This window comes from Gallus gallus, chromosome Z (assembly GCF_016699485.2).
Source record: "Gallus gallus isolate bGalGal1 chromosome Z, bGalGal1.mat.broiler.GRCg7b, whole genome shotgun sequence".
Classification (NCBI taxonomy): domain Eukaryota; kingdom Metazoa; phylum Chordata; class Aves; order Galliformes; family Phasianidae; genus Gallus; species Gallus gallus.
Window position 1 is genome coordinate 52,947,282 of NC_052572.1, and position 27,405 is coordinate 52,974,686.

At 44.3% G+C, this 27,405-nt stretch overlaps 2 protein-coding genes across 3 annotated transcripts in view; one reads left to right on the top strand and one right to left on the bottom strand.

The window, feature by feature from the left end:
- Window positions 1-2,973, bottom strand: part of LOC121108299 — a 3,408-nt gene extending 435 nt beyond the window's left edge. The window contains exons 1-3 of the mRNA XM_040655865.1: window positions 2,748-2,973; window positions 2,450-2,602; window positions 1-2,226 (exon numbers count right to left, since the gene is read on the bottom strand). The exon at window positions 1-2,226 is cut by the window's left edge and continues 435 nt beyond it. Of these exons, the coding sequence (XP_040511799.1) occupies window positions 1,136-2,226; window positions 2,450-2,602; window positions 2,748-2,973 (1,470 nt within the window). The 3' untranslated portion in view covers window positions 1-1,135. The remainder of the gene's footprint in view (window positions 2,227-2,449; window positions 2,603-2,747) is intronic.
- The window catches only part of CPLX1 (complexin 1), a 103,637-nt gene continuing 78,351 nt past the window's right edge, over window positions 2,120-27,405 (top strand). Inside the window, exons 1-2 of one of the 2 annotated variants that reach the window (XM_046905843.1) lie at window positions 2,120-2,312; window positions 2,941-3,043. In XM_046905843.1, coding sequence (XP_046761799.1) covers window positions 3,013-3,043 — 31 coding nt within the window. In that variant the 5' untranslated portion in view covers window positions 2,120-2,312; window positions 2,941-3,012. The remainder of the gene's footprint in view (window positions 2,313-2,940; window positions 3,044-27,405) is intronic. The other variant, XM_424869.8, reaches the window with a different exon arrangement.

Here is a 27,405-nt window from a genome sequence, read left to right on the forward strand (position 1 = left end):
TCTGTGGTTTGCTCCTGTCCACTAAACATACTATCAAATTGCATTACTGCCAGCTTCACATTCATAAAAAGTATGGCCATAATCCATGCCTTCATAAAGAAAATCCATGGAACATTGCTCTTACCATTGCTATGGCTGGACAAGCTGTTATTTCTCCCGTAGCCGAAGTCAAGTATCTCTGATAAATCACATATCAGATCCCCGAAAGTCCACCCGTACTGATGAGTGTCTCAGCATACCGGAGAAAAGTTGTGTCAGGCCTACTCTGTTTCATTTCAGAAGCAAAAGTGTTCTCCAGAATTCTTTCTGAATCCGTTACTAGGCAAAGTTCTGTGTACTACCTCACCTTCTTTTTTACTATGCCCTTCCTTGTCTCAGTATTTGAAACCTGTGTGATGATGGTGAGAGTACTGATGGGATCTTTCCTGACTGATAGGTTAGAGTGCCTTCTGATCAGAAGACACCAAAATCAGGCTTAAAAGCATTTGAGTTTTTGTTGTGAAGGTACATTGTGTGAGAGTTGAGAGTTGCTCGGAAGCTGATATCTGGGGTAGCAGAGAAATCCTGAAGCTGAGACTATCTGTGTCTCACTGATGTTTATAATCTGGTGCCTAGTTCTTGTGAGGAAAAACAGTCTGTGTAGTGGTGGGTGCCGTGTTTTGGGTTTCTCTAGCAGCTGTATCATCTGGAAAAAGTAGGCACAGTTTGGGGACCAGACCATGATAAAGCATCTTTGGAGGTGAATTAGGGATTAAAACAAGAGGGCTTGTTTACTTGTTTACTCCATCCTTGCATGTTATTATTTTTTACTTTTCTGAAAACAGTAAAAGCACAGCACATCTCTATCCAGTAAAAGCAAAGCACATCTCAATCCAGCTGAGCTTCCTAGGCTGATATTAGGGTCTGTCTGAGAGGTGACTTTCTGGGAGCAATCTGGGTCAGACCCAGGTGGGAAGATGCTGGCTCGAGCACAGAAGCATGCTCTGCTGTGCCTGCAGCAGGCACCGAGAAGCCACAGTAGCCGGCATCACTGCACTGTGAGCAGGCTCTTTGTTTGCCATGCCTAACAGACCTTCTTGCCTTTCCCCGCGAGGCCCTCCTTGACCTTCAGACGAAGTCGAGCGGTGAGACTATTTTACCGTGTCCCTATCACGCCATTGCACTGCTCCCCCGGCCCGGGCTCCCCCTTCCGCCATCCCCGTCCTCCCCCGATCACTTCGGCTCCATAGGGGTTGCACCGGGGTAGAGTCCCACCTCTCCTGCTGGTGACAGGAGGCCCGATCCGCTGCAGAACTCGTGCCCTCTTCACCCAACCCTGAGCGGGCTGTCGGCATGCCCTGTGCCGGGGCTGGGGTACTGCACTGCTTGTAGCACCGCTCTTTCCTCTTCTACAAAATCCGTCCCGAAGCCGGGCTGGACAGCGGACTGCAGCCTTCACGCTCTTCAGCAGGCGACCGCGCGGAGGAGGGTCCTTCTCCTCCCTTCCTTGCCCCCGCCCTCCCCCATCTTCTCTTGGGATACAGACGGACCTGGATAGGGAGGGAACGGAGAGCTCAGCCAGCGATCCCTCCGGCCACAGTACTATCCAAGCCAAAGCAGAAGAGAGGACGAGGCGCTGTTCCCTCCCTGTCTTCTTCGCTGCCTGCCAACTCTTTCCGGGACCTAGGGGACGAGAGGGAACGTCCGGGAATGACCCAGAGCGGAAGACGCGGATCGCTCTCACACCTTCCCACCTTTTGCAGGAGGGCGTATTTGCAGACGTTTCCCACACGCTCCTGAGGATAACCAAGGAAGCAGTGGCAAAATACAGCAGCGGGCTAATCCCTCCCCCATCTCTGCCAGGCGAAGCGGCAGGGACCCGGGTGCACGCAGACAGCGGGGGATGGGGCAGGGGGTACACACATGGACTCGCGCACCCCTCCGCGGGGCTGGCAGCATCGGGGACCTCCTCCGCGGCGAGCGCCGAGGGGCGAAGGCGGTGCAGGGAAGGGGCGGGGGAGAGGGAAGCAGGGGGAGGGCGAGAGCCCGGCTTCAGCAGCGGGGGGAGGAGGAAGGAGGATCGAGTAGGTGGGATGGTCCGGAAATCCCGTGATAAAAAGAGGAGCGCGGGGGAAAAGTAGGGAGAAGCTCCGGACTCATTCTCTGTTCTCCACTCCGCGTCCGCAACTTGCCCGCTGGCACATGGGCGCCGGCCGGAGCCGCTAGCAGCGGAACGGCCCGCAGCACCTGTTCAGCACCGCACAGCGCCCGCATAGCCAGCGAGGTACAGGCACGGGGCGAGCGGGACGGAGGGTGCCGTGCCGTGCCGAAGGGTGCGTGCCGGCGGCGTGAGGGAGGGCTGCGAGGAGAGGCGGCTGTGGGCACGCGGCGGTCGGTGCAGCCCTCATGGCACCGGGGAGCCGGCGCCGGGGCCAACGGAAGGAGGCAGGAGGCTGCGCGGAGGGGATACCGCGGTGCGCCCGCCGCCGGTCGTTCCCCAGCCCCGGCGGAGCATCTCCCGGGGAGATGCTGCCGGTGCGCTGGGATCCCCGGCAGAGAGGTGTCGCAGCCCCGCGTCCCGCCGCCACGGCTGCATCCTCGCCGCTCGTCTTACCCGCTCGCCCTGCCGGGCACAAGCGGAGCGTTTCACCTTCAAATGCCCCCTCCGGAAAGCCAGGTGGCGGGAGGTGCGGGCGGGGAAGGGAGAAAGTTCGGAGCTTTAACGCTTTCTTGTCCGGCTGCCTGCGGGCGCGCTGCCGGCCACCCGCCCTGCCGGGCCACCGCCGCTCCCCTGCCCTCTTGCCTTCCCCCCCGCACTGCCTGGCATCCCCCTGCCTTGTCCTGTAGGGCCGGGGTCCGAGGGACGGCGGCTGGAAACTTGGAGGGGAAGGAGGGAGCAAACAGCCGCCGTTTTTCCTCCGGGAGACACCGCTTCTCTCGTGTATGTGCCCCTCCCCTCAGGCTGACCGCCGCGGATTGCCGGTCTCCGTGCATGCGAGGTGTGAAGCTGGGCAGCGCCCCTGAGCCATCGCCATGGATTTTGTGATGAAGCAAGCCTTAGGAGGTAAGTGCGGCCGGCACGTGGGGGGCCTCGCATTGCCCTTTCCCTTTCGGTACAAGAGGTGTTGGACTGCTGAGAGCCTCCGGTGAGGCTGCAGTCGGGAGAGCTATTTGGTGGCTGCAGAGGGACATGCCAGCCAGATTCGTGATCCCAGAGCCAAGTGCTGGAAGAATCTGAGCAGGAGAGGGCAGCAACAAGCAGACACCGAAGCCCCATGTCAGAAAGGGAGGGATGCCTCCCACGGCAGATGTGTTGGAAGGACCTGGGATGTGCTGGGACCCTACCAGCTGTGGTCTGCTGTACCGTGCATAGGAGCTGTCTTTCTTTGTGCTGTCCTCTGAGGCAGTAGTGGCAAAGACAGCAGGCAGATTTAATCAGGGGGCGTCCAAAGAGGGACATTTTTTTGTGGGTGGGAGCCTCTCCTCCATCCTTCCCCTGAACTTTGGGCAGACATTGACCAATGGCCACTGCAGAGTGATCCTAGCATTTGGGAAGTGATGTTTGTTAATAATATTGCTGCAATAAGCAGGCAAAAATAAGGTGTTCCCTCACAACCGATGTAGTTACGGGACAGACCGTTAGTATGGTTTTAATATATTTCCTTCCATGTGTGATGAATCGCTTTAACCTAATGGTGGGAAGTAGAAAAGGCAGCAGTGTGGGGAGAGAAATGGAAAACAACACAGAAGTGTTTGGGAGTGAGATTTCTTTTTTTCTGCCACAGTTGCACTGCGTTGCTGGGCTGCTTGTCCCAAATGTTCAGAAAAAGTGAGATTGTCACTGGGACGATACTGAATACAGGCTGCTATTGGGAGGTGGTTGGCCTCAGAAGAAGCCCATGAGGTGTTTCTGATCAATCTCTCTTTTTTTAACTGATGTGTGCATTTTCCATTAATTTTCCTTTGGGTAAACTGTAGCCTTGGGACTGAGAGGATGTCTCATGCATAGTGTTACTGATACCATATGCTTCAGTACATGGTAGAGACATTTACTGCAGGACAGTTTTCTGTGGCATGGAAATGTGTTTTTCATTTTTACAGGGAATGAACTATTTTCTCACCAAGGGAGCAAAATCTCATAATTAAGGATAGAGTGATATCCCAAGTTTTCATTGTGGTGTTTTGAATGTGAAGGCCAAATTGAAGAAGAAAGGTATTTTCATATCCTTCTATTTTGTGTGATCAAACTTGATCCCATATGAGAAAATAAATGTTCTTATGGTAGCAGTGTTGCATTTCATTGCTGTTTGCGCCTGTTTGAAGGAGAAATACTCCTGAGGAGGGCAGGTTTTACACAGGTTACCTACACTGTAAGGTTGCTTACACGGAAGTGAACCAGGATCTGCATGGAAAATCCAGCCTGTGCAGTTGGAGATCAGACAGCCCACTGAAGAGAAATAACTGCTTGAAGACTGCAGTTAGAGGCAAGGGGTGGAGGGCTGCAGCATCGGAGTAACAGCTGAGATGCATGCTCTTATTGTGAGGTAGTGAGTAGCTGGAGTTGGGAGCAGTGCGTGCTTGCACCAAACAGCATTTAATCTGGGCAGACATTCATTCTAACATAATCCTGCATACCAGGGTCAGGATTTGCATTATAACAGGAGCTGCTGAAAAGTCAAGTTCAGAAAGGATCTGTTGGTGAAGCCTGAGTATCTCATGTCTCCAGCAAGATGCTGCCCAGGGCGCCAGCTTTTCTGCCAGATGACATAGTATATTAGCAAACTGTGCCTGGCATTTGCCCCTTGCTGGATAGAGGAGAAGGCTCTGCAGACTGGTAAAAAACAGGAAATGTTCATTCATTATGCATAGACATATTTTTAACTTAGAAGTGGTTTTAAAGAAGGAAAACAGGGCAGATATATCATAGGAAGTAAAGGTGCTTTTGGACACTGGTTTCCCATCCAGTGGTAAAGCCACAACTGATGCAATCATGATTCTTGTAGGAGTTCTCCCATCTTTGAGGCAATCTCTGAACATGTTTCCTGGGTCTCTAGTGGCATTTGACAATCAGAAATGCATTTCCTTGGAGCTTTGCTCGTCAGAGGGGTAGACGGGAGGAAAGAGATTGAGATGAGTTAGCAAGCAAGGAAAGGCAGTTATGTTGTGTGGTGTAGGAGTTTGGGAGTATGTGTGACTCCACAGGATTGGGATTATGTGAAATTAGTTTGACAGGTTATTCTGAAGAAGAATATGTTCATTCCCTGACCTGTAGTTCAAGGGGGTCTGCAGAAGCTTGCCCTGTCCATGCAGTGGAGGTCTCTCCTCTGCTGTGCTGCCAGCACTGGGATTTTGCTGCTAGTCTTGGCAGCCGTCATCGCCTGGTTGTTAGCAGGCTTGAGATGTCTCTGCAAATTCTTGGCCCCTTCAAGGTAAAATTCCTGACCCTCTCATCAGTAGTGGGGGCTGTGGTCCAGTAAAGTACTACAAAATATTACCTTACTTGGCCAGCTGGTTTCTATGGCATTTTTATTTTTTTTTATCCACTCAGGACATTTCATTGCCCTCTGTAGAAAGTCCCCCCTTGTGCTGTTTGTGTGGCAGTGCAGGCACCACAGATTTGAAATGCAGTCATGATTCTGATTTGCTGTGTGGGATGACAAGAAGAAAACAACAAGGGGAAACTTAAGAGCTTAAAATCACTGCTTCTGCCAGAGAAGTGACAATGACAGCAAAAAGGTATTTTTACCCCTGCCCATCGCCAGATCCATGCCACACCAACCGATATCAGCGGAGATGTCTGTTGGTCATTTATCTGTTTCTGTGACAGTTCACTAAGTGAACACAACCAGCGTAGTTGCATGATTGCATTTCACATTAGGAGCGCTCTTTAGCAAGACAGGTCAGAGCTCTGTAGCATTGTCATCATGATTTATAGACCAAGATGTATGACTTCTCTGGAAAATGCTGGCAGTGAAGGACCTAATACGGTCTCTGGAAGAATTTAACTATGGTATTTTTCAATGAACATCACTTAGCTTTGCACTGGTTGTGTGAAAGCAAGGGATGCTTTAATACCCGACTGCTAGTCACACTGCACTGGCTCACTTCCTCTGTCACTGTGGACTGGACCAACAGAGAAAATGTACTGAAGGGGAACAGATGATAACTCTCATTAAGTTTGCTTTGCCACCTCTTTTTACTGGAAGACTTGAGGGTCAAGGGGCTTAGGCATTTTCTTAGAGAAAAGAGAAGGGGAGAGCCCATGGAAGGGTGAGGCAGATTTCACAGATATGTGATCACCATGTGATTGAATAGAATTTCTTACAAAAAGAATGGGCACTGTGCAGGCCAGAAAGCTATGAAGGTAAGGAAATTACAGGGCAGCCAGAATAGCTCCTACTCTGCTTTATATAGTGTACTGCTGGCCCGTTTTAGTGTGCTCCTTTTATCAACAGACAGGAAAAACATATAACTGCTATGCCTATTCTAAACGGTGATTTTAACTATTGTCAGCCTCTGTATTAGTCACATAACATATTTCATATAACGATGCACATAAAGGTTACTGTCTAAATTCTTTCTTCATACTGTCCTAATCCCTTGAATTCACTGTTTAAGCCCCATGAAGGAGGAAGATCAGACGTGTGTTTCTGATTAGACATTCACTGGGCTGTATTACAGGCATGATTTTCAGTTTTATTGGCAGCAGCTTAGAGAGAGGACTACTGCTTGGCACTGAATTCTTTATCCATCAAGATTCAGTGGGGACTTGTTCATAAGGATTCCTAAAATACAGTAGGCAGAAAACAAATGCAAGCAGATTGCCATCTGGAATATGTCAGCAGGTGGGACTGCCTGCTTTCTGTCCCCCAGCTGCTGCTTTGGTTCCATTATGTATATCACAGATCTCAGTCCAGCAGGAATCCTCTTGTTCTTGAAGGTAGGCAGAGATTTAAAACCCCTCAAAGATAATAGGATTTAAGTCACTGCCCATAAGTTCTGAAAAAGCAGGTCCTATGCTAAGCTTGTATTAGTGAAGATGTAGGTGTGCAGAGGGCAGATAAGCCTGGATGGAAACTGTTGGTGTTTAACAATATCTTAGAGGCTTCTTTCTCTGTAGCTTCTGAAATACATGCTTTGGTGCTGGACTTTACTTGTTTGTGACAGGCAGATTAAGTCCTTGATTTGTCCTGGAGATGTCAGTAAGATTGAGCACTATGAAAGGCAACACACACCTGTCCAGGGTGGCACAGCATGCGAAATGGGCACAGTGGTTTCTGTCTTCTCCTCCTACAACTCAGCTTTTCTCTCACATTTGCAGTTCTCTGCTGAGCCTTTCCTGCTCTGGGACCTCATGCATCACATAAGCTGTGCTCCACTGCTTATGTTAATGTTTGGTCCTAGAGTGGGGTTGAAACTGCAATGCAGAACTGCAAGTTGTAACACCTAGACGTAGTGCTGGTACTCACAGCTGGGGTCTCCTTTGCCTGTAATCCTTGACGTATGTGACACATGAGGTATTTTGTTTTGCAGTCAGATGCTTCCAAGTCAAAGGCAGGAGAATCTCAGGCAGGAGACCTCCACCACACTGTGGCATTGGGTGAGTGCTGGGGGCCCAACTGCCTTTGTTCTCAACTTCTAAATTGTTAAGTGCATAAGAACATGAGATGAAGGCTGCAACTTCAATCTGTAATGTGATTGTGCTGTTGATCCACTGTCTTCTAGATCCTTTCTTCTTTGTCTAATGCTTTGACTACATGCATTTTAATGACATTTTGAAGATGAAGAGGTAGCATTGATATCTGATGGATACATTTTTCATAAGGGATGGTTTTATTGGATTTTTTTGAATGCATACTGCTGGCAAAGATATTTTCTTCAAGAAATTGGATTATGCTGAATGCAGTCATGATGTCTGTTGCCGAGATAGGGGCAACAGAAAAACAAAGTAAACATAGATTCTGTAACTGATCAAGGCCTTTTAATCTATAGCAGATAAGAATCTTCCTTGTTCATTTTTCTTGATGCCAGATCCTTCCATGGTAACCTGTAGATATTTGTTCTTCAGGAATTCCAATTAAAGCCAAGGAGAAAGAAGTTTATCACGGAAGCAAATCATTGACTGTGGAGATGATCTGATGAAACTACTTAAGTGAGGGCCAGCTGACTTATTCCATCTACAATCCAGATTAGAAAAATAAATACTGGCAAAGTCCTTTCTTGTGCCTTTCTTCAGGAAATTCATTTTGTATTTGCTTACTTCTGTTGGGTCAGTTGATTTTAGAATCATATAAATGCTTTGATGTTTCTTCTCTTCCATCTGTTTGCCTTATTTGTAAAATGGTACAGAGGGTGTGCTTACTTAGTATCCTTGCATAGAATGAGCAGCCTTTGTCCTGCTGATTGTAGATGTGCCACAAAGAGCTTAACTAAGACTGAGTATCTGCTTGCCAAGAGCCAGCTTGGAGAAGAACTGACATGGGTAAGCAAGAAGCTTTCTCTCACAGTGAGGGAGAAAATGAGGAAACTTCATATGCACTAGGATATTCATCTGGAATTTGTTAATGGCAGAACTAAACGTGCTTCCTTGATGCTGTCCTCTTTGACTGAAGTTCTGCATGCTTTTCATTTAAACATCCGCTGCCATACATCTGAATCTTTCTGACTTTTCTTTTATTGTATCTTTCATAATGAAAGTTGGCTATCCTGGAGACCAGAGGAGTGTGGGGCTTGATTACCAACTGAATACTTCTGGCACAACTTGAGTTTGTCAGTGCTGAATTTTTGGCCTGTGCTGCATAGAAAACACCTCTTGCAGTAGCAGACGTGGAGATGGGTGGGAGTCCAGCCTATGATGTGTTACACTTATTCAGACTGTCCTGGTAACAGTGGGACTTTGAAATGCAAGCCACTGTTTTGCTCCTTGGGGTGCAAGAACTTCTGATGCAAGTTTTAGTGGCCTCCAGGATAGAAATCCAACAGTTTCTTAGGCATTAAGAGCAGGAATATGGTTCTCAGAGTGGTGGCTATGGGATATGAGTCCCTCAATACTGCTGAAATTTCTCCTCCCACTTCTAAGAGCTGCAGATGAAGCATACTGTATGTCTTATGAGCCCTGCTCTCTTTGAGTGGTAAGGCAGAGAGCAATCTGCCTTGAACCCTCTTGGGAGGTTGCAACTCTTCACTGCCTCTGTGTGCTCATTACATGTGCTGGGGTCAACTCCTTGCTTAAGGCTGCACAAAACCTAGAGCATTAGCTAAGCTGTGGCTTTGAGAACTGTGTTGGTTGCTGTCTTACTGTCTCACAGCTTGGTTGCAAAATCTTGGTTATAGTCAGTTCTATGTCCAGCAGGTTGGCATTAGTGAGTGGTGTAGGGCATTGTTGAGAAGGCTGAGAATTTCCACAGGTTGCTGAGTGGATGATCATGTGGTTTGCTAAGGTAATAGCTGTAATTACAGGCATAGTTGAGGTTACTAGTGATCTTCCTATCATTGGTATGAATCACAGTGCATACTAGAGACAAAATAGCTTAAGCAAATTGTGTGTCTCTTTACTAAGAGCAAATCGATGATCACACTGTGCAATTCGATAATTGATTTTTTGTGCAGTTTTAAATGAGCTGATTCAAATTATACACTGTCACTGCAGAAAAGCATTAGTACAAACAAGTAAATTTAATCTACTTTCTGATGTGCATCTTACTGAAATTTGAATTTGTCATTATGTACAAGAATGAAGCTGTTTAGCATTTACCTATTATTTTGCAGCATGAGTTGAATCTTGCAGCTTATTTGCAGTGATACTGACCTTGCAGGAATGTCAAACAACAGGAATTCAGGATTGAAAGGACTGTGCAATATCTTCTGTGGAATATAATGAAAGAAATGAAGAAACCCAGTGTAGTGGTCTGATGGCTACATTGCTCTCTTTCTCTCCCTCTTCAAATGAAGTTGGGATGGGGGAAAATGCGATGCCAAAGCCAAAAGGCTCACATGTTGAGATAAGGATAATTTAATTAAAGAAAAGAAAGAAAGGAAAACAAACAAACAATCAATCAAAGGCTGTGTGGGAGCAAAGAGAAAACAACTATTTCAACAAGTGATGTTTGGCCATGTCTTGAGAAGCAGGGTCTCAACATGTGTAGCAATTGTTGGGAGGACAGATGTATTCATAAGGTTTTCAACTTCTCCTTTCTCAGCTTTTATTGCTGAGTGTGATGTCATACAGTATGGAATATCCTTTTTGACAGTTTAAGCCACCTGTCCCACTCAAGTTTCCCTTCCACCTCTTGTCCACCCTCACCTACTAACTTTAGGGGTGTTGGGGATAGCCTTGATTTTGTGCCAGCACTGTTCAGCAATAGACGAAATATCAGAGTGATGTAGATGGTGTTATACCTAGAAGCCCTAAGCACAGCACTGTACAGAGGGAATCCCATCCCAACCAGACCAGTACACCTCAGTCTGTAATGGTGGAGCTTTTTTGATTAAAAAATAACTTTTTTGATACTGTCTCCCCCAGTATTCTCCTGCAGAAGCTGGCAGCCCATGGCTTGGACATATACACTCTTGGCTGGGTAAGGAACTGGCTGGAGGGCCGGGCCCAGAGAGTGGTGGTGAATGGAGTTAAATCCAGCTGGCGACCGGTCACGAGTGGTGTTCCCCTGGGGTTGGTGCTGGGACCTGTCCTGTTTAATATCTTTATTGATGACTTGGATGAGGGCATTGAGTGCACCCTCAGTAAGTTTTCAGATAACACCAAGCTGGCTGGAAGTGTCAATCTGCCTAGGGGTAGTGAGGCCCTACAGAGGGATCTGGATAGCTGGGCTGAAGCCAGTGGGATGGGATTCAACAAGACCAAATGCTGGGTCCTGCACTTTGGCCTCAATAATCCCAGGCAATGGCTTGAGGCAGAGTGGCTGGAACACTCTGTAGAGGAAATGGACCTGGGGGTGTTGATTGACGCTAGACTGAACATGAGCCAGCAGTGTGCCCAGGTGGCCAAGAAGGCTAATGTCATCCTGGCTTGTATCAGAAATAGTGTGGCCAGCAGGAACAGGGAAGTAATTGTCCCTCTGTACTCAGCACTGGTGAGGCCGCACCTCGAGTACTGTGCCCAGTTTTGGGCCCCTCACTATAAGAAAGACATCGAGGCCCTGGAGTGTGTCCAGAGGAGGGCAACAAAGCTGGTGAGGGGTCTGGAGCACAGGCCTTATGAGGAGCGGCTGAAGGAGCTGGGATTGTTCAATCTAGAGAAGAGGAGGCTCAGGGGAGACCTTATTGCTCTCTATAACTACCTGAAGGGAGGTTGTAGTGAGCTGGGGGTCAGCCTCTTCTCTTGTGTGACTAGTGATAGGACTAGAGGGAATGGCTTCAAGCTGCACCAGGGAAGGTTCAGTCCGGATGCTAGGAAATATTGCTTCTCTGAAAGGGTGGTCAGGCACTGGAACGGGCTGCCCAGAGAGGTGGTGGAGTCACCGAGCCTGATGGTGTTCAAAGAGCGTTTGGATGTTGTGTTGAGGGACATGATTTAGCGAGAACCATTGGTGATGGGTGGATGGTTGGACTGGATGATCCTGTGGGTCTTTTCCAACCTTAGCAATTCTATGATTCTATGATTCTATAACTCACTTCCTGATAGAATGGGAGCAATAAACGGGAAGGCAGACAACAAAGGAGAAGGGATGGTAAAGGAATTTCTGTCAGTGCTTCAGCTGGCAGAGAGCTGAACTGTGCATGTCTCTGTGTCCCTGAATCCACCTCTTTTCTGCTGCTGAGCACAGCGAAAGTTAACTAGCAAAACAGAAGTTTGAAGCTTGTGTTTTAGGTAGCTTGGTGAGATCTGATTGTCTCAGCTGCTGGACTCATCGGTGGGAGAACACTGTGTGTCCCTGGGAAGGTCACTTGATCTCGGGGTTAGACAGTGGCTCTCTCAGCTCCCTTGTATAGGAAACAGTACGTAGTTTCATTACCCCAAGAGCAGGACAGGGTCAAGTGTGACCTCGGCACCTGAACACTGACTTCTTCACTGGAAGGCAATAGCTTTCCATTTTGTTCTGGTACTCCTTCCTCTGCTTCTTGGCTCTTGGCAGAACTGAACTTGTAGACTTAATGGACTCAGACGTTTATCCTTGATTTGATATTTGCAATGAATATGACTTTCCACTATTTTACTGAGTATGCTGAAAGACCTTCTGCATGTACCTTGAAGGGATAGCAGCTGTGGATCTGCTTGCTTGGTCTCTGTTCCAGTGCCTGTCCAAAGTGTACTTATCTGCTAAATTCCTTGAAAATGCAGGTGCTATAACTTAATTTGAAAGTGGACTTTGGAAAGAGTTTATTAAAAAGTGTTGTTTTTTTTTTTAAAAAAAAAGCTTTTTATACACAGTTTGTATTTCCTCAGCAATCAAGAAGAGAAAGGCTTAGCATAAACTTGAAAGACTGTGCAAGAAAAATAAATCATATCCAAACAGCTGTGTTTTCAATCTGTGACAGCCCGTTATTTAATTCTGGGGTTAAGTGTATGTGTGCCACTCTTCCCTGACACCAGAAAAAGAAAAAAAAAAAAAAGAAAAAAAGTCAGCTTGTAGTATTTGATAGTGATGACAGTATTAATTTTTAGGACCTAGGCATCCTGTGAGAATTCATGGCAATTTTATTATTACCTTTGGAAATAGCTGAGTTTCATCCAGTCAGTTTCACTTTCTTTTAAAACACGGTTTCCCTAATCAGCTGCAGCTGTCAACATCTTTGTTTCCCCATCAGTTATACATCAGTTGCAGCACTGAAAGTACTCTTGCCCAATTGCATTACTATTGCATGTGAGACCGCTCTGTTGTCTTTTGAGCACTGTGCAATTCCCAGTGATGCTCCAGTGTAGAGCGTAGGTGTAGGGTGGTAACTGGCATGAAATTCAAACATTTAGTCTGAGTGTTTGGTTTAAGCTCCTAAATTTTTGATGGCACACGCAAATAAGGCAGCCCAAAAGAACAGCAGAAGTTAGTGCTGTTTTTTTTTTTGTTGGTTTCCTCATTAAAGAACAAAAAAGAGATCCATGAGTGGCTCTGAGTGAAATGTTTTGTTCCTTGTGAATGAACCAATTTCTTTGTACTTTCCTTCAGAATTATTTTTACATTAATTTCTTTTTCTTAAAAAAAAAAAAAAAAAGGGGGAGAAGTTGTTCAGAAATTGCCATTACATTACCTGTGTCTGTGCACAGTCTTATCCGGGAATTAAACTGCTTGTGAGAGTGTTTAGACAAACTTTGACCTGTGTTAGAGAGAGAAAGGTCTCTGCATTTTTTTTTTTTTAATTCTTTTCCCCCTGCATTCTGTATCCTTAAAACTCTCTTCTTGTGTCAGTTGAACTTTCTCCTGTGTATTTTTCTTACTGCACAGTTTAAACATCAGCTGTTCCTGTTCCATGTCAGCCAGGCTGCACAGTGACAGATTAAAAGGAGCATGAAAGAGGAAAATTATAATTGCATGGAGATGCATTAAAATGCTGAAGAAAAAGGTTAAGAGGGGACACAACTGCTCTCTAAATACACGAGAGAGGTGAACACTGCAGTGAAGAAAGAGCTATTTAAAGTGAAGGACAATATTGGTAAAAGAATAATGGGAATAAATTGGCCATGAACATACTTGAGTCAGGAATTAAGAGTGTTTTTGTCTAGTGAAAGAGAAGAGAAGAGGTGGGGGAGCCCACTGCTGGGGAAGCAGGGAGAAATAGAAACCAGTTCTCAGGTGGGTTTCAAAAATTGTGTCAGTGTAATTGTGCATGCTATACAGATAGGGCCAGTAAGGCAGGAAACTGTTTTCTATTCTGAGTACTTTTATACCTTCATAGCAGAGGTATAGAGCAGACAGCCTCTGAATGATCATTCACAAGAAGCTCCACAATAACCAATTTGTCTTTAAAAGAGGTTTAGTTTACTCCATTTTGATGTTATTCCAGTACATGGTAGTCTTTGAAGTGGCCAAGGGATCTTGTCCAATTCAGTGGGAGTCTCTGGTGTGCTCCTTGAGTGAGGGTGTCACAGAGCTGTCGTTAATTTCCCCTTTCTGAAAACCTTAGTCTTATTGTGTCTGTATTTAAGGAGGAGGGGTATGCCATTTATATCATCTTACTGGTTTGTCACCGAGCGACCAGTCCGAGTCCCCTGGAGAGCAATATTCAGCCAAGGCGCAGCATGGACGAGGCCACACACCCAATATGGTTTCTAGTAGCCAAGCCATTTAATAATTGCACACAGCTGTTTATAGAGAGCGGTACAAATGGCATGGTAAGTACAACAAGGTATGGTTCTCATAACTTGCGGTTGCTTGCAGCTTGTCTCACGGCACCTGGCACAGTGGTCTCTATTGCAGCTCTGCATTCCTTTCGTCTACTCCCATCATTGTTCTGTGTGAGACAGTGATCCATAGCAGCTGTTTCGCTCGCAGTGACCCACGGGGAGATAAACATGACTTCCCTGGGTCAGCTGTCCATCCACACTGGTTCAAGGATGGTCTGAAATCAGCTGTCAGTTCAAATTGAAAGTGATTTAGGATTCTTCTGAGTAAAACAAGATCATATCTCCTCTGGATTGTTTTGTAGCTGTGATATTTTGGCCCAAACAGAGATTTTGGGCTTCATGTAACAGCTGTAGTTTGAATCAACTGTAGTTGATGCCCTGTGGCATCAGGATGTTTGGTGCTGTATCACAGAGTCATAGAATAGCCTGGGTTGAAAAGGATCACAATGATCATCTAGTTTCAGCTAGAGGTGAAGTATACGTGAAGCAGACTTGTTGTGTGCCCTTCTGGCTGTCTAAACAAAATTACATATCATGTTTTTAAACTATGCCAATGAGATCACTTGAATCTACCTGTCACCTCCTTTTCCATTTTTGTTGTGTCCTTTTCTCCCTGTATAGTTCTACTGCTTCAACATGCAGCTCACATGGATGCAGGTTTTTCTGTAATGTTGTTTTCAGCACATTTGTTCATTTGTTTGTTTTACATTACATATGAGAAATTAATTATTTCAGAGCTAAGTGTCACTGTGGAATCTCCTCCCAATTTTGAGTAGATGACTGCCCCAGTAGTTATGTTAGAAGTGTTCTTTGTGTGCTGGTTTAGCACCCAGGAAAAGAGGCATATTTTGTTTGCAGGACTGAATGACTTGGGCTCAGGTGTATCCTGCTGCACTGAGGTTCTGTCCTCATGACTCGGTAATTTCCCTCTCTAGACTCATGCAAACTGTGTGATTTCTAAAGAAGTGCATAGCCAAAGACAGCCTTCACTAAAGTTACACAGGCAGATGGCAGGAAACAAACTCACTCCCATAGTAAGATCCTGGCTTCTGGAATAGAAGAGGAATGTGCCATCTCTCTTAGCTGTCTGTGTATCTGACTGTATTGCCTGGGAGCATTCTTACCAGGCAGAGAACCCAGAGCAATTCATATTTCTCTGAACACCACGTTCCCCTAGCCAGTGTCAAGGTGCTCTCTTTTTTGGTCCTGTGGCTGGAGTTGTCCTGAGGTAGAGACAGTGGCTTGCCTTATGCTAAAAGGACATGATGGTTTTGCTTTTCAGCAGTCAACTGATGAAATATTCCAGGTGACTGTGTCCGTCTGGCTTGCAGTTCTTCTCATCCAAGACATGGGTCCTTGCTGTGCTCACAGCTGTGCTGGTCTTTATTTAAAAATACGTGGTGAAATGCATCCTCTTGATCACAACCACAGAGAAGATGATGACTAAAGTGAAGGTAGACATGCTACTGTTTTAACTGCTTCACATCTCACGTTATCTCCCCAAGTTTAATGCAGGGTATGTCAGTTTCAATGCTGTTTCAACTCCAACAATAACCAACTATTGTGAACTGCCTGTACAGAGTTAAGAACACACATTATTTTTGTCTCTCAGTTGTGGACAGTTGTCTTATTGATGACTCTTATGAGGTTATTTATCTGATACTTATTTAGGACTGACTTCGGAGTGCATTTTGCTTTGTACTCTATAATACTAGGTCCTTTCTATATGCTTACAAAATTACTTCTAATTAAAATACAGCAATTTAGCTCATCATTAAATAGCTAATCTAGATCAACAGAGACGATCTCTGGATAAGTCAGTGAAATCCTGGGCTTGATTCTGTTCTTACAGGTCCTGAGCCTTCATGGGCACTACTCTGATACAGTATAACAAAAGTTACAAATGGCATATATTTTAAACATGTTCTTTTGGGCAGAGATATATCACTCTACATATCTCTGCAGCTACAGACCAATGTTTTTCCAGGTTTTTTTTTTTTTGCAGATGCAAGGAGAATAATATACAGTCTGAAAAGGATGGATCATATCTGACCAGCTCCACTGCTGCAAACACATGGAAGAGGCCTTTGTGGCCCATTCCCAGGGAGAGGCTGGCTAACTCAGGGATGATACTAGTTACATAAGATCTCAGACATACCTGAAGTGCAGCATTGATGCTTTGGAGTGAAGCAATTATCTATTTTGTTGACTTAAGAGCAGAGCGACCTAGATTCCCTCTTCTTTTTTTCTTTTTTTTCTTTTTTTTTCTCTTTTTCCTCCCGGGTTGGCCCATTTAGTTGATTAAACTGCAACTCAATTATAACTGGTTGTGTTACAATTGGGAATAAAGCAGATGTAAAGAGATAAGTTGATAAAGTTATTTATTTTTTGCCTTGTTTGTTAACTGGAAATTATGGTTGGGATTAAGTGACAAGCATTAATTCTAGTAGCTTTCAGGTGACAGACATCTCACAGTAGCTTTTGCCGGCAGTATGTGGATCACATTCAGCTGGAATGTGATACAAAGAAAAATTGTTCATTTCAAGGTGAGGAAAAAAAAAGGTACTGGTCTAATTTATAAAAGATTTAAAATGAATGTTAAATCCAAAAGAAGCCCTAAGTCATCAAATAAAGCAGAAGCCTGGTTCACATTTTATTTGAAGTGAATCCATGAAGCACATTGATACTCATGCACTATTTATAATTTTGATGCATCTGCAAATACTCTAACAAATCACCAGAGGTATCAGAAGGGCACATAAGTGATCCGGGAAGAGAGTATATACTCAGTGACTGAAGTCCAGCTGAAAACAATCCACATGACACAGTCAAAAAATTATCCTTTAGGTTAAGGACATGACAACTCAGTAGAAATAAACAACTAGCTGGGTAGTAAAGCCTGTTTTTAATGGAAACTGACATTGGCCGGGGTTGTATTTGTTTCCTCAGCTGCTGTTTTCTTAGAGCTTTTTGTGAGCTGAGAGGACACAACAGTAGCAAAACTAGTTAGTGCAGGACAACCTGGGAAATAAAATTCCTCTTCCCAGGAAGTTCAAGGAGGTAAATGATCCAGTAAGATTTCTAACTCCTTAAGACAAATTTCACGCCGAGTGGGTATCTGTAGGTGTATACCTGCAGCAGACACTGAGCTTTAGATAAGACCCAGCACCAAATTTGTGCTGACTCTAAGTGGAAGGAGGTGCACCTTGTCTCTCTTTGTCTCTTTCAGCCTCTGAAAGTGGGCTCACAGAGAACTGCAAGGTCTCTTCTGTAGAGTGCAGGAAGGGTAATGTCCTCACCAGCCTGGATTCCCATTTTACTTCAGCAATTGAGAAAAGAGGTATCCACCTGTGTTGAAACTGGCCTAGGATACTTCAGGGCTTGAAGAAGCTCCTCAGGGATCAGAGAAGGCCTCAAGTAGATGGGCCCAGGAAAATCATTTTCCTGTGTTCAACTTTTCTCCATCAAGGAGGAGCATACTCTTAAGGTAGCAGTGTGCAAGTATTCTAAGAAACACCATACCAGGGTGGCAGCTGAGTTCATTTATGTCATTAGAGCCAGATCTTCTCCAAGTGCAGCTCATGTAGATCAAAAAAGAAAGATCGCACTCTTCCATCTTCACTTTGTAAGAATGAGGTGTTCTTCATCTACATGGGAAAATTTTCTTTCTTCAGGAGGGACTCGTCAGATACTACAAAAGATAAAAGCCAGTGCGATAATCTGAGGGCCTTGAAGGCCCTAGAAGGCCTCGACTCAAAGCTGACTGACATCAAGGGGGAAGCCACATTTGATTTCAAATCGTCAGAGTGCTGTTTGAAATCTGAGAACATCTGACACATTTGCGCAATGTTTCATATACTTTTTGTATCTCTTCTATGTTGTGCTTTTGTATTGACTTTCATGGTTAATCTTCTGTCCTTTCTGAATAACTAATACAGAAGGGCATGGATATCAGTCTATTCTGCAGTCTTTTTATTTTCCCCTTTTAATGTACTTTCCTATCAGGATCTTCTCTCTTTTATTTTGGTGCTAAGGTAGCATTTAATACACTTAACATCAGAGCTTCGAAAGGTTCTCAAGGTGGGTGAACCAGGATCAGACTGTTCACATGGTATTTTTCTTGAATCTACTGACATTTTACTAATGCTATTTGCTCAGGTCAAAGCTGCTGTCTGTGTTTCATGGAAATGCTGTTCTTCCTTGTCACCTCTTATTACAACAGTGACAGGAGGGAGGAAGTGAAACAGCAAATCTGGTTTCATCTGAAGACAAAGCATTCTAGTCATCCACCACTGAACAGAAGGCCCTGTTACCTTTCTTTGCACTGCTGTTCACTTGCAGCTATGTGCCTATGTTCTGGTTCCTGCCATTGTCTGAAGTCAGGGATTTGCTTCAGCCAACAGTCAGGATGGGGACAAGTGTATGATACTCTGTGAAACTGTCCAGTACAACACTGTGGATTACAGGGCTAATGTTCAGATGGTGCTGCTGAAAAACTGGTATGAGCTGTCGGCAGACAGAGCATAAATGCCTCTGTTAATGCTGTCAGAGATTGTCTTTCATCTGCTTAGACTTGGTGCTGTTTCTGCTTATGATGACATGGTAATTTGGTGATGAATGGGATTCTAAGTGCAATTGTAGCAGTTTATACTGCAGCAAAGTGTGTGCATCTCTCCCTGAAGAAGACCAGGACTTGCCTTTAGTGACAGAGCATGGTGAACTTTGCAGGAATGTCTGTCCATGTGAGAGTTGGCTCTTCCACGAGTGAGGCATTTCTCAGATCTTTAACCAGTATATGCAGGACCTTGTACATGTGGTGGCAGTGTACTCTGTACTGTTGCTGAGTCCGTACTGTGGACCACAGCTGATGGAACCTGTTCACATCCCCAATTCCATCAGACTTCTCCTCATCAGAAAGCCCACTACACACTTTGAAGAGCCATGCTGTGAGGAAGAGGACATGTTGTCTCCCTCCCCATCTGTTAGATATGTTAATTGCCACACACACACACAACCAGGTTGGCTTTGCTAAACTGCTAGCCTTGCTGAGATGGTGACCTCTCTGTGCCTCCCACTACTGTGTGCTCACAGTATCTGCAGAATACTGCTGTTGTGCAGGGTACTCTGTTGTACATGGTAAAAATTACATGACTACATGTCTTTCCACACATTTGTGGAGGTGGTACTGTTTTGCTCATAATGAAAATATTGAATATGAGCAGAAATGAACTCTTTCTTCACTGCATTGATTATATAAGGAAAGTAAGCTCAGGTAGAAGAGTCCCTGTTGTCCACAGGAATTCCTTGTAATTTGTAATGCTTATGCAAGTTTGTCCCAGGGAATCAAAGGCTTACCATGATTATATCACTGGCAGCATCCAAGTAGTTAAATGCAGTTCATGGTTCAAGCAGAGAGACCTGAGCTTTCCTTTTCTCTGTTAAATGCTCACTGCTCATGTTTGTTAACCTTTTAATTAGAGCCAAAGTGGTAAAAGGTAACTGACTGAAAATGCAGAGCACTCTGTAGAGCTTTCATTTTAACGAGGTTCCTCTTCCCATTCTCTTTAACTTCGAAGCTTTTGTAAGGGAACAGCCTCATGAGTCAGTCTTACATGGTATTAAAACTGGTAATAACAGCTCTTTAAAAAAGAAGAAATTAGTTGTGCTGAGCAGAGCAGGGTTTTTTTTACTTTCACTCAAATCCTCTCTTATGCCCTTAAAAGCAAAACAAGAAGCACACACTGGGGCAGTAAGAAGAGAAACTGCACCAGCACAGTTTGTCGTCTCCTTGGAGGAGCTGATATACCCTTGCAGCCTCTGCTGATCAAGGACAGAGCACAGCACATGTAATCGGCTTCTTGGACACCTGGCTGACTTTTGGCTGACTCCGTGGTCATGAGCTCACACCTATTTGGTAAGTGAGGAAGAAGTGCCTATGTAAGGATTTTTCTCCCTTTCTGGATTAGTTCATTTTTCAGAGTGAATGTGGAAATCCGAGTAGTTTCACAGCATATTTTGGGTCCTGAAGAGGTCTGAGGGCACAAAGGGGCGGGCAGGGAGCTTTCTTCTTCCCATCCACCATCATCATAGCCCCCTATCTGAAGCAGGCATAGTTATTCTTTAAGCCCTCATTCTCAGAATGTCACAGTGCCTGCTAATTGTTTGGTATTTTTGCAACACTGTTCATACATGCTGCCAGCAGACCTCTCAGTTTGAACAAGCCTGATTTGGCTTTTACATTCACTGACCTTTATGTATATCAAGATGATTTCATTTGTCATTTGGTGAGTTCAGAGTGTATACCTCAGCCCACAAGCCTTTCTTCAAAGATGGTAGCTGTATCTACAAGTGAGTGAAAGGAACACAAAACAACAGGACAAACAGTGTCACTGTTAATGTTTTCTAGGATATAGCCTTAATTTTCTGGTGCAGTGCCAGAGCAGAATTAGCTGGGCTTCAGCAAGGAGTGATCTGTCTGAAAAACAGTGGTCCTTTGGCTTCACTACTGTGAGATCTATGTCAGACAGGTTAACACAAGCAGAAATACGTGGTGTGCTACAAGCTACTTTGCTACCCAACATCAGAGACTGTGGAGAGTGGAACTGGTTTCAGTGGAAGAATAAATTTGTAATGAAAACTCTTCATCATTATCTAAACTTCAGCTTAATTAACTTGTGACAGACTCATCTGTGTAACTTTCCAGCTGAAGTGTTGAAGTTCCCGAACAAGCTCATTACAGTGCTTAAACTGATAGACCAGCTTGACAATGGAAAGTAACAAAAATCATTTTAACTAAAGATTGTTTCGTTATGTAACATTTAAAAAAATGTGCTTTCCTCAAGTAGATCTCAGTACCTCTGGGGAACATTTACAACTCCTTCCTGTGAGTGTGTGTTCCTTTTCTTGCCCAAAAGGTGATAATGAAGTCTTTAACAGGATCTATGATGGTTCTTTGCTACATAGGATGAAATACAGCATCAGTATATATTCTGGCCAGCAATAAAAGGAACAGGGTGAAGGTCATTTAAACATTTTCAGCAGATCACAATCACTCAGAACATCGGGATGATTTATTGCTTGCTATACTCACACTATGCCAGGAAGAGAGAGAGCTGTATTTAGTAGCTCTTCTCTTCAGTTTGCAACATGAGCTATTTCCTGGCACATTGCATTGATTTCCATCTCATCATGATCTTATAATAATTGCAGAGGCAGGACAGAATTTCAGCTAGTCATATTTTTCTAGTGACTTCCATGCTGTAGCTGTGACAGTAGTTTAAATCTCTGTCACCTCTTTTTCTGCAGAATTGCTAGTGAGTCCCCACTCTCTTCTGGGGAGTATACTTGTGCTTGTTCACTTGAATATTCTTCTCTGGGTAGACAGCTTTGGTTTTGCAGCCTGTTTCTTGCTATTATTTGAGAGCACTTGTGATGCTAATTTTGCCCTGAGTTGCAGCCCCTTTTAGCTTGCCATCATCCAGATAAAGAACAGTAGACAATCTGGTGTGCTTGAAGATTACTCTCCCTTCCACCCCCCCTTTTATTTTCATCCAGTAATGCAAACTATTTTGTCTCCTAACAAGCAGATCTCATACTTCCTTACACTATCCAGCTTACACTTACACTACTGTAACAATAGGATAGGCATCCGTGCTGTCTTTCAAATAATTAATTAAAATGAGATATAGACTTTGCATAACACTCTCCCTGCAGCAGATCCTTCCAAAGAGACAATCAATAGTACATGGGGTTCCAGGCTTACCAAAGCAAGACAAGTGGTCTTGAGAAGCCTTTTTGTAGTTGTTTCTGCAGACAGTCTGAGGAACACACGTGACACTGTTAGAGGATTCCAAGGTTCCCTCAGAGAAGCAATGCGTAGTGAGCTTAGGGACCTCCCAGAGCAACTGACTCCATTCAGGTGTTTGAAGAGGGCACAGGCAAAATGCCATTACCTTATCTGCCAGGTGGCTGTATTTGCTGAGGTGAATCATATTGGGATCATCTCCCTGGCAGAAGAGAAGGCTCCAAATGGTCACAGCCAGAGATACAAATCAGGTTGGCCAGAAATATTTGCACAAAAGAAGATCTGCTTTTGCTTTCATGTCTCCTAACCAGAAGTTAGATTTATAGCTTAATGATGACCATTTTACTATTTTATTCCTTTATCCCTGTTCGTGCTCAACAGACGCATGGAGCAAAGAGGGCTGCAGAGAAACTAGAGAATGGTTTCAGAGGAATGAGGAGCTATCCTGACAGCAGTATTTGTAGTTTGACTGGTCTTATGTTACCAGCTGCCATAGAGCTATAGGTATCTCAGTAAAGAGACATGCTCCTCACCTTCCGGAATTCAAATAATAATGGTGGCAAAGAGTCCACAATGTTTGTGATTGGTGTTATACCAAGTAAGCCAAATTGTTGCCTGTGCTATATATTCTAATGTATTGCATTTTTTACAGGTGGAAGGAACAGATTACTGCATGTTAGCACTACAGCTATTCCCTGTCTCCATGTGCTCTTCAATCTGTTTTGGTAGATGTTCATTCTCTTTTCTTGAACAACTGAAATGCCTTCTAGCACCATGGAAGTTCTCCCAAAGTAGTATTGTGCAGAAAGGGTGGCATTTAAAGTGGGGGACATCTGAGCCCTGATTCAGTATGTGAACCCAGCATGATGAAGCTCTCACATCTTTCAGGGGTGTTACTTTATATTTTGACAAAAAGGAAGACCTAATTAACATGAGCTATTTCCATGTTCTGTGGCTCCATTTAACTTTTTCAGTGCAGCATGTTTCTGGTGGAATTATAGCAACAAGCAGGAGAGCTTTTTCTGAAAGACTACAAAGAGTGTTTCTGAGGCTGATGTAGGTGAAGTGGGAGGAAAAATCTTCTCAAGTAGTTTTCATTTCCTAAGCTGAAAGGAAGCTTTCATAATGTCAGGCAGATACCAGACAAATTCCCTTTCTCTTCTGGACTCTCTTGTGGGAATTATCTTCCACAGTCTCATCATTTGGGCAAGCCAGTAATAAGATGAAAGTGCAGAGACGTAGCAGGTTGTCTGCACCGTAACATGGCCAGAAGGCTGCAGTGAAGTTAGAACTGGAACTGTTAAACTGGAAGCAGTTTGCGAATATGGTTCCCCTAAGTCTGTTTAAATCTTCATTATCTCCACTGTCCTTCCTTGATACTTAAACTTTCCCATTGAGAGTATGGCCACACAAGGAGACAGTGCAAGTAGAAACTTGGCTTGAGGGCAGAAATGAAAAGATGTTCTGCAGTGGACTTCTTATGGCTTTCTAAGCTGTATGAATGCAAAGACAGGTTATCTGATGAGACAAGCAGAGAATAAATGTTCCTGTAGTTTCTCTGTGGGAGTGACAATGGTGATATTTCTTTTGTTGCTGCTCTTTATTTGTGATTCTGGTACAAATTCATAACCCCTGCTAGAACCAAAAAAAGGGCTACTTTTATACACAGGCAACACAGTGAGGAGATGAGGAGAAGAGAGGAGAGGAGAGGAGAGGAGAGCAGAGGAGAGGAGAGGAGAGGAGAGGAGAGGAGAGGAGAGGAGAGGAGAGGAGAGGAGAGGAGAGGAGAGGAGAGGAGAGGAGAGGAGAGGAGAGGAGAGGAGAGGAGAGGAGAGGAGAGGAGAGGAGAGGAGAGGAGGAAATGGAAGAATGTAGAAGAGATTCCACTTTCACACACAATCATAAAAGTAGGAACATGATTTAAAGGAGCTAAAAAAAAAAAAAAAAAAAAGAGTACAGGCACTTGCCTGTAGTAGTACTTACCCATGGTAGTAGGTCCCCGAAATGTGCCTGAAGTTGCTGTATGATATACTGCCCCTCTTTTTACCTATCCATCACACTTACTCTTTTCTCAGACTGGGCTAAATGACATAAACGTAACATGACACACTCAATTTGAATATGCCTATCAGTCTAACAGCACTTGAGATTTACAGCCTAACGTGTGTTGTTGGGAGAGGAAGGCAAGAGTGCAGATGAAGATAAAATCTGTTACCTTTCATTCTGTACTGCACTGTGAACAGTGCTCTGAGTTCACAAGGCAAGCAAACCTGTTTACATCCTTCAGAATTGGATAACTGGAAATTAGCTTTCGATGTTTGTGAAAGAAAAAAAAAGAAATTGATCTGACTCAAGGGTTGAACAGATTGTCCTACTTGTAGTGCTAATGATAGTTATGGTATGGCACTCCACAAGGATTTACTTCAAGAGCATTCAAACCAATTTATTTTAGTGGTTTTCTCTCTTTCTTCCTTGTATTTGAAGCTGTGGCTTTGTTTTCAGTTCCAAGCAAGAACAAAACTTGAAAGAGCTATTTTGGTGCTGCTAACTGTTCACCAGTTCCCCACATCTCTCCGCCTGTCTTGAAGTCACTGTCTGTCAATCCTACCATAGACAAATTTCAAAGAGGAAAAAAATGTATTATCTTTCAGTAGTTGTGTTGGTTCTTGCCTTAATAATGTAAGTCTTAATATTAAGGCATGACTTTCTGAGCAGTCTGAATAACTGAGATGTTTAGCATAAGGAGATGAAGATCAGTGGGATTCCAGTGATCTTGACTGATGATTTGTAACTTTAGTCTGGAGATACCTTAAATTAAGGCCCATTGGAATATGTCCAGTCCCTGTCTGGCATTTCAACATGAGCAGACCCTTTGTCATCAGTAAGGGAAGGCAGGGGCTAAAATGTAATCATACATATAGATCCTGTGCTGAGCTAGGGCTTTATCATCTTTTTATACAGAATGAGAAAACTGGAAGTTTTGCCTTTACAGATGCTCTTTCTTGTTAAATTGGCTTTGACTGAGATCTCGGTGTGACAGAAACTCTTACATCAATGAGAGCCACCATATGTTGAGACTTTTGTGAAGCCCCAGACTATAGTCATCAAGTGCCAGAATGCCTCCCTTTATAAGACAGTCTCTAAGCCTTCTTTCTTGTAGCCACTGACACGTACTCTTGTTTGCAGAAGCTCCTGCTAGCCCCTCAGTTTTAAACATTGGCTTATGTTCTGTTTGAGGAGTGTGCAGTCACTAATTACTCCAGCCACTAGAACGGCCACGTTTCATATTTCTTTGCATCAGTTCCATCTACAGTATTGCGTGAGATATGGAAATGCTTCTGGGTTCCATTGCATGGCAAATTTAAAATGAAGATAAGTGGGTGAGAGTTGGAATTGCGGCCGAGGGGGTGACTGGCTCACAGGGACACTTACATTTTCACAAGAGTGATGATAACCTGTAATAGAATGATAAAATGATAGAATATCCCAGGTTGGAAAGGACCCACAAGAATCATTAAGTCCAACCCCTGGCTTTACAGAGGACCACCCACAAATCAGAGTGTATGTGTAAGAGTCTGTCTAAGAGCCCTGTCCAAACTCTCCTTGAACTCCGACACTTGGGCCCGTGCCCACTGCCCTGTGCAGCCCGTTCCATGCCCACCGCCCCCTTTCCCCAGCCCCCAGCTGCCCCTCCCCTGACACAGCTCCATGCTGTTCCCTCGGGCCCTGTTGCTGTCACACAGAGTAGAGCTCAGCGCTGCCCTCCGCTCCTTGTGAGGAGCTGCAGCCTCCATGAGGCCTCCCCTCAGCTCCTCTGCTCTGTGCTGAGCACACAGAGGGCCATCAGCCACTCCTCACACATCTTCCCCTCCAAACCCTTCCCCCCCAAATATAATAACAGTGTTTGAAAGCTTCCCATTCCCTTAGGACTAAGAAGCCAGTTTTTCTGTTGGTTTGATAAGTAGTAACAAAACAAACCACATATTCAGGAAGCAGCTAGATTTCTCATATCCCTCCCAGCTGTACAGAAGGTTCTCTCCCTCTTGGAGGCACTGGGATACCTTTTCATAATAACAGTGAATCCTGTTTGTTCAGAAGTTGCTGGAATTTACTTTATTTTCAAGGACAGGAAAATATTAAAGTACTGCTTTTCACAGAAGTCAGAGCTAAGGCATAGAGGCAGAGGATGCCAGTGGAGTGAACCTGCCATCTTGACTGAGAACTAGCTGTGTCCCAAGTGTTCATCTTTCCTGCCATATGAGTGGAGTGATAGAGGGCTGACAAAACATGAAATACGATTTCATTCCGCTCTGATTTTTAGCCTCAGGTATTAGCCTTTCAAACAGCAGTTAGTAAACTGTCTGTCTTTAAAATGAACTCAATCACCAAGGCATATGTGATATAGGAGGAGAGTTTGCAGCAGGGCAGAAGGGAGTGGGGAAGGAAATGGGTATAGTATGCAAGGAAAGAAGACAAGAATGAGGATGCTCTGATGTTTCTTCCACTGCAAACTCAAATTAAGCAAATGTGCCTTAAAGGAATGTGATGTGGAAAATTTCATTTTTGACCCTACTTTAATAGAGTTTGTACTGGAGAACTCTGAGGTCCCTTCTGACCCAAGTGATTCTGTGATCTTGTTCTATATAAAGTCTGTTGTGTGGTGGTTCTTGCTGGACTTCTTGCAGAGAGCAGTAAGTGTGAAGATAAACTAGAGGGGAGATCTTGTTTTGTCTGAGATGCTGTTTTGCACTCTCAGTAGAAATTCAGCATGCCCTTCTGTTAATCACAAGATCTTGCTATGGACACAAAGAAAATATATCTTTTGTAAGGAAGGATTAGTAAAAAAATATAAAAGTAATTAAAAGGGATATAAATGACTGCTGATAATGAATGGCCAGAAAGATTATTCCAGGAAGCGTATACACAATATCTTTATCCAGCACTAAGTATGTCATTAGTGAGGCAGAAACAGACCAAAATTTTTTGCAACAAGGATATATGTTTATTTTTGAGAATAAGGCGCAATTCTGACTTATCCTGTGCATTTAGGTACCCATCCTGCACATTTTATGGCATGTACCAAGACTGCAGTTCTCCATTCAATGGGGTATATTGTCCACTGATATTGACTACCAGAATTGCAGGCTGCTTCACAGCATGTAAGAACTCAGTTTTCACCTGTGGGTCTCAGAAGTAACTTCTGTGTCCCCTTTATACGCATTTTTACTGGTGGTGCAAGCTGACTAAAGCATGTGGGAGAAGATGAGTTCTGTATGCACATGAATTTAAAAATGATGAGAGGCTACAAATGGTTTCAACCTACTCT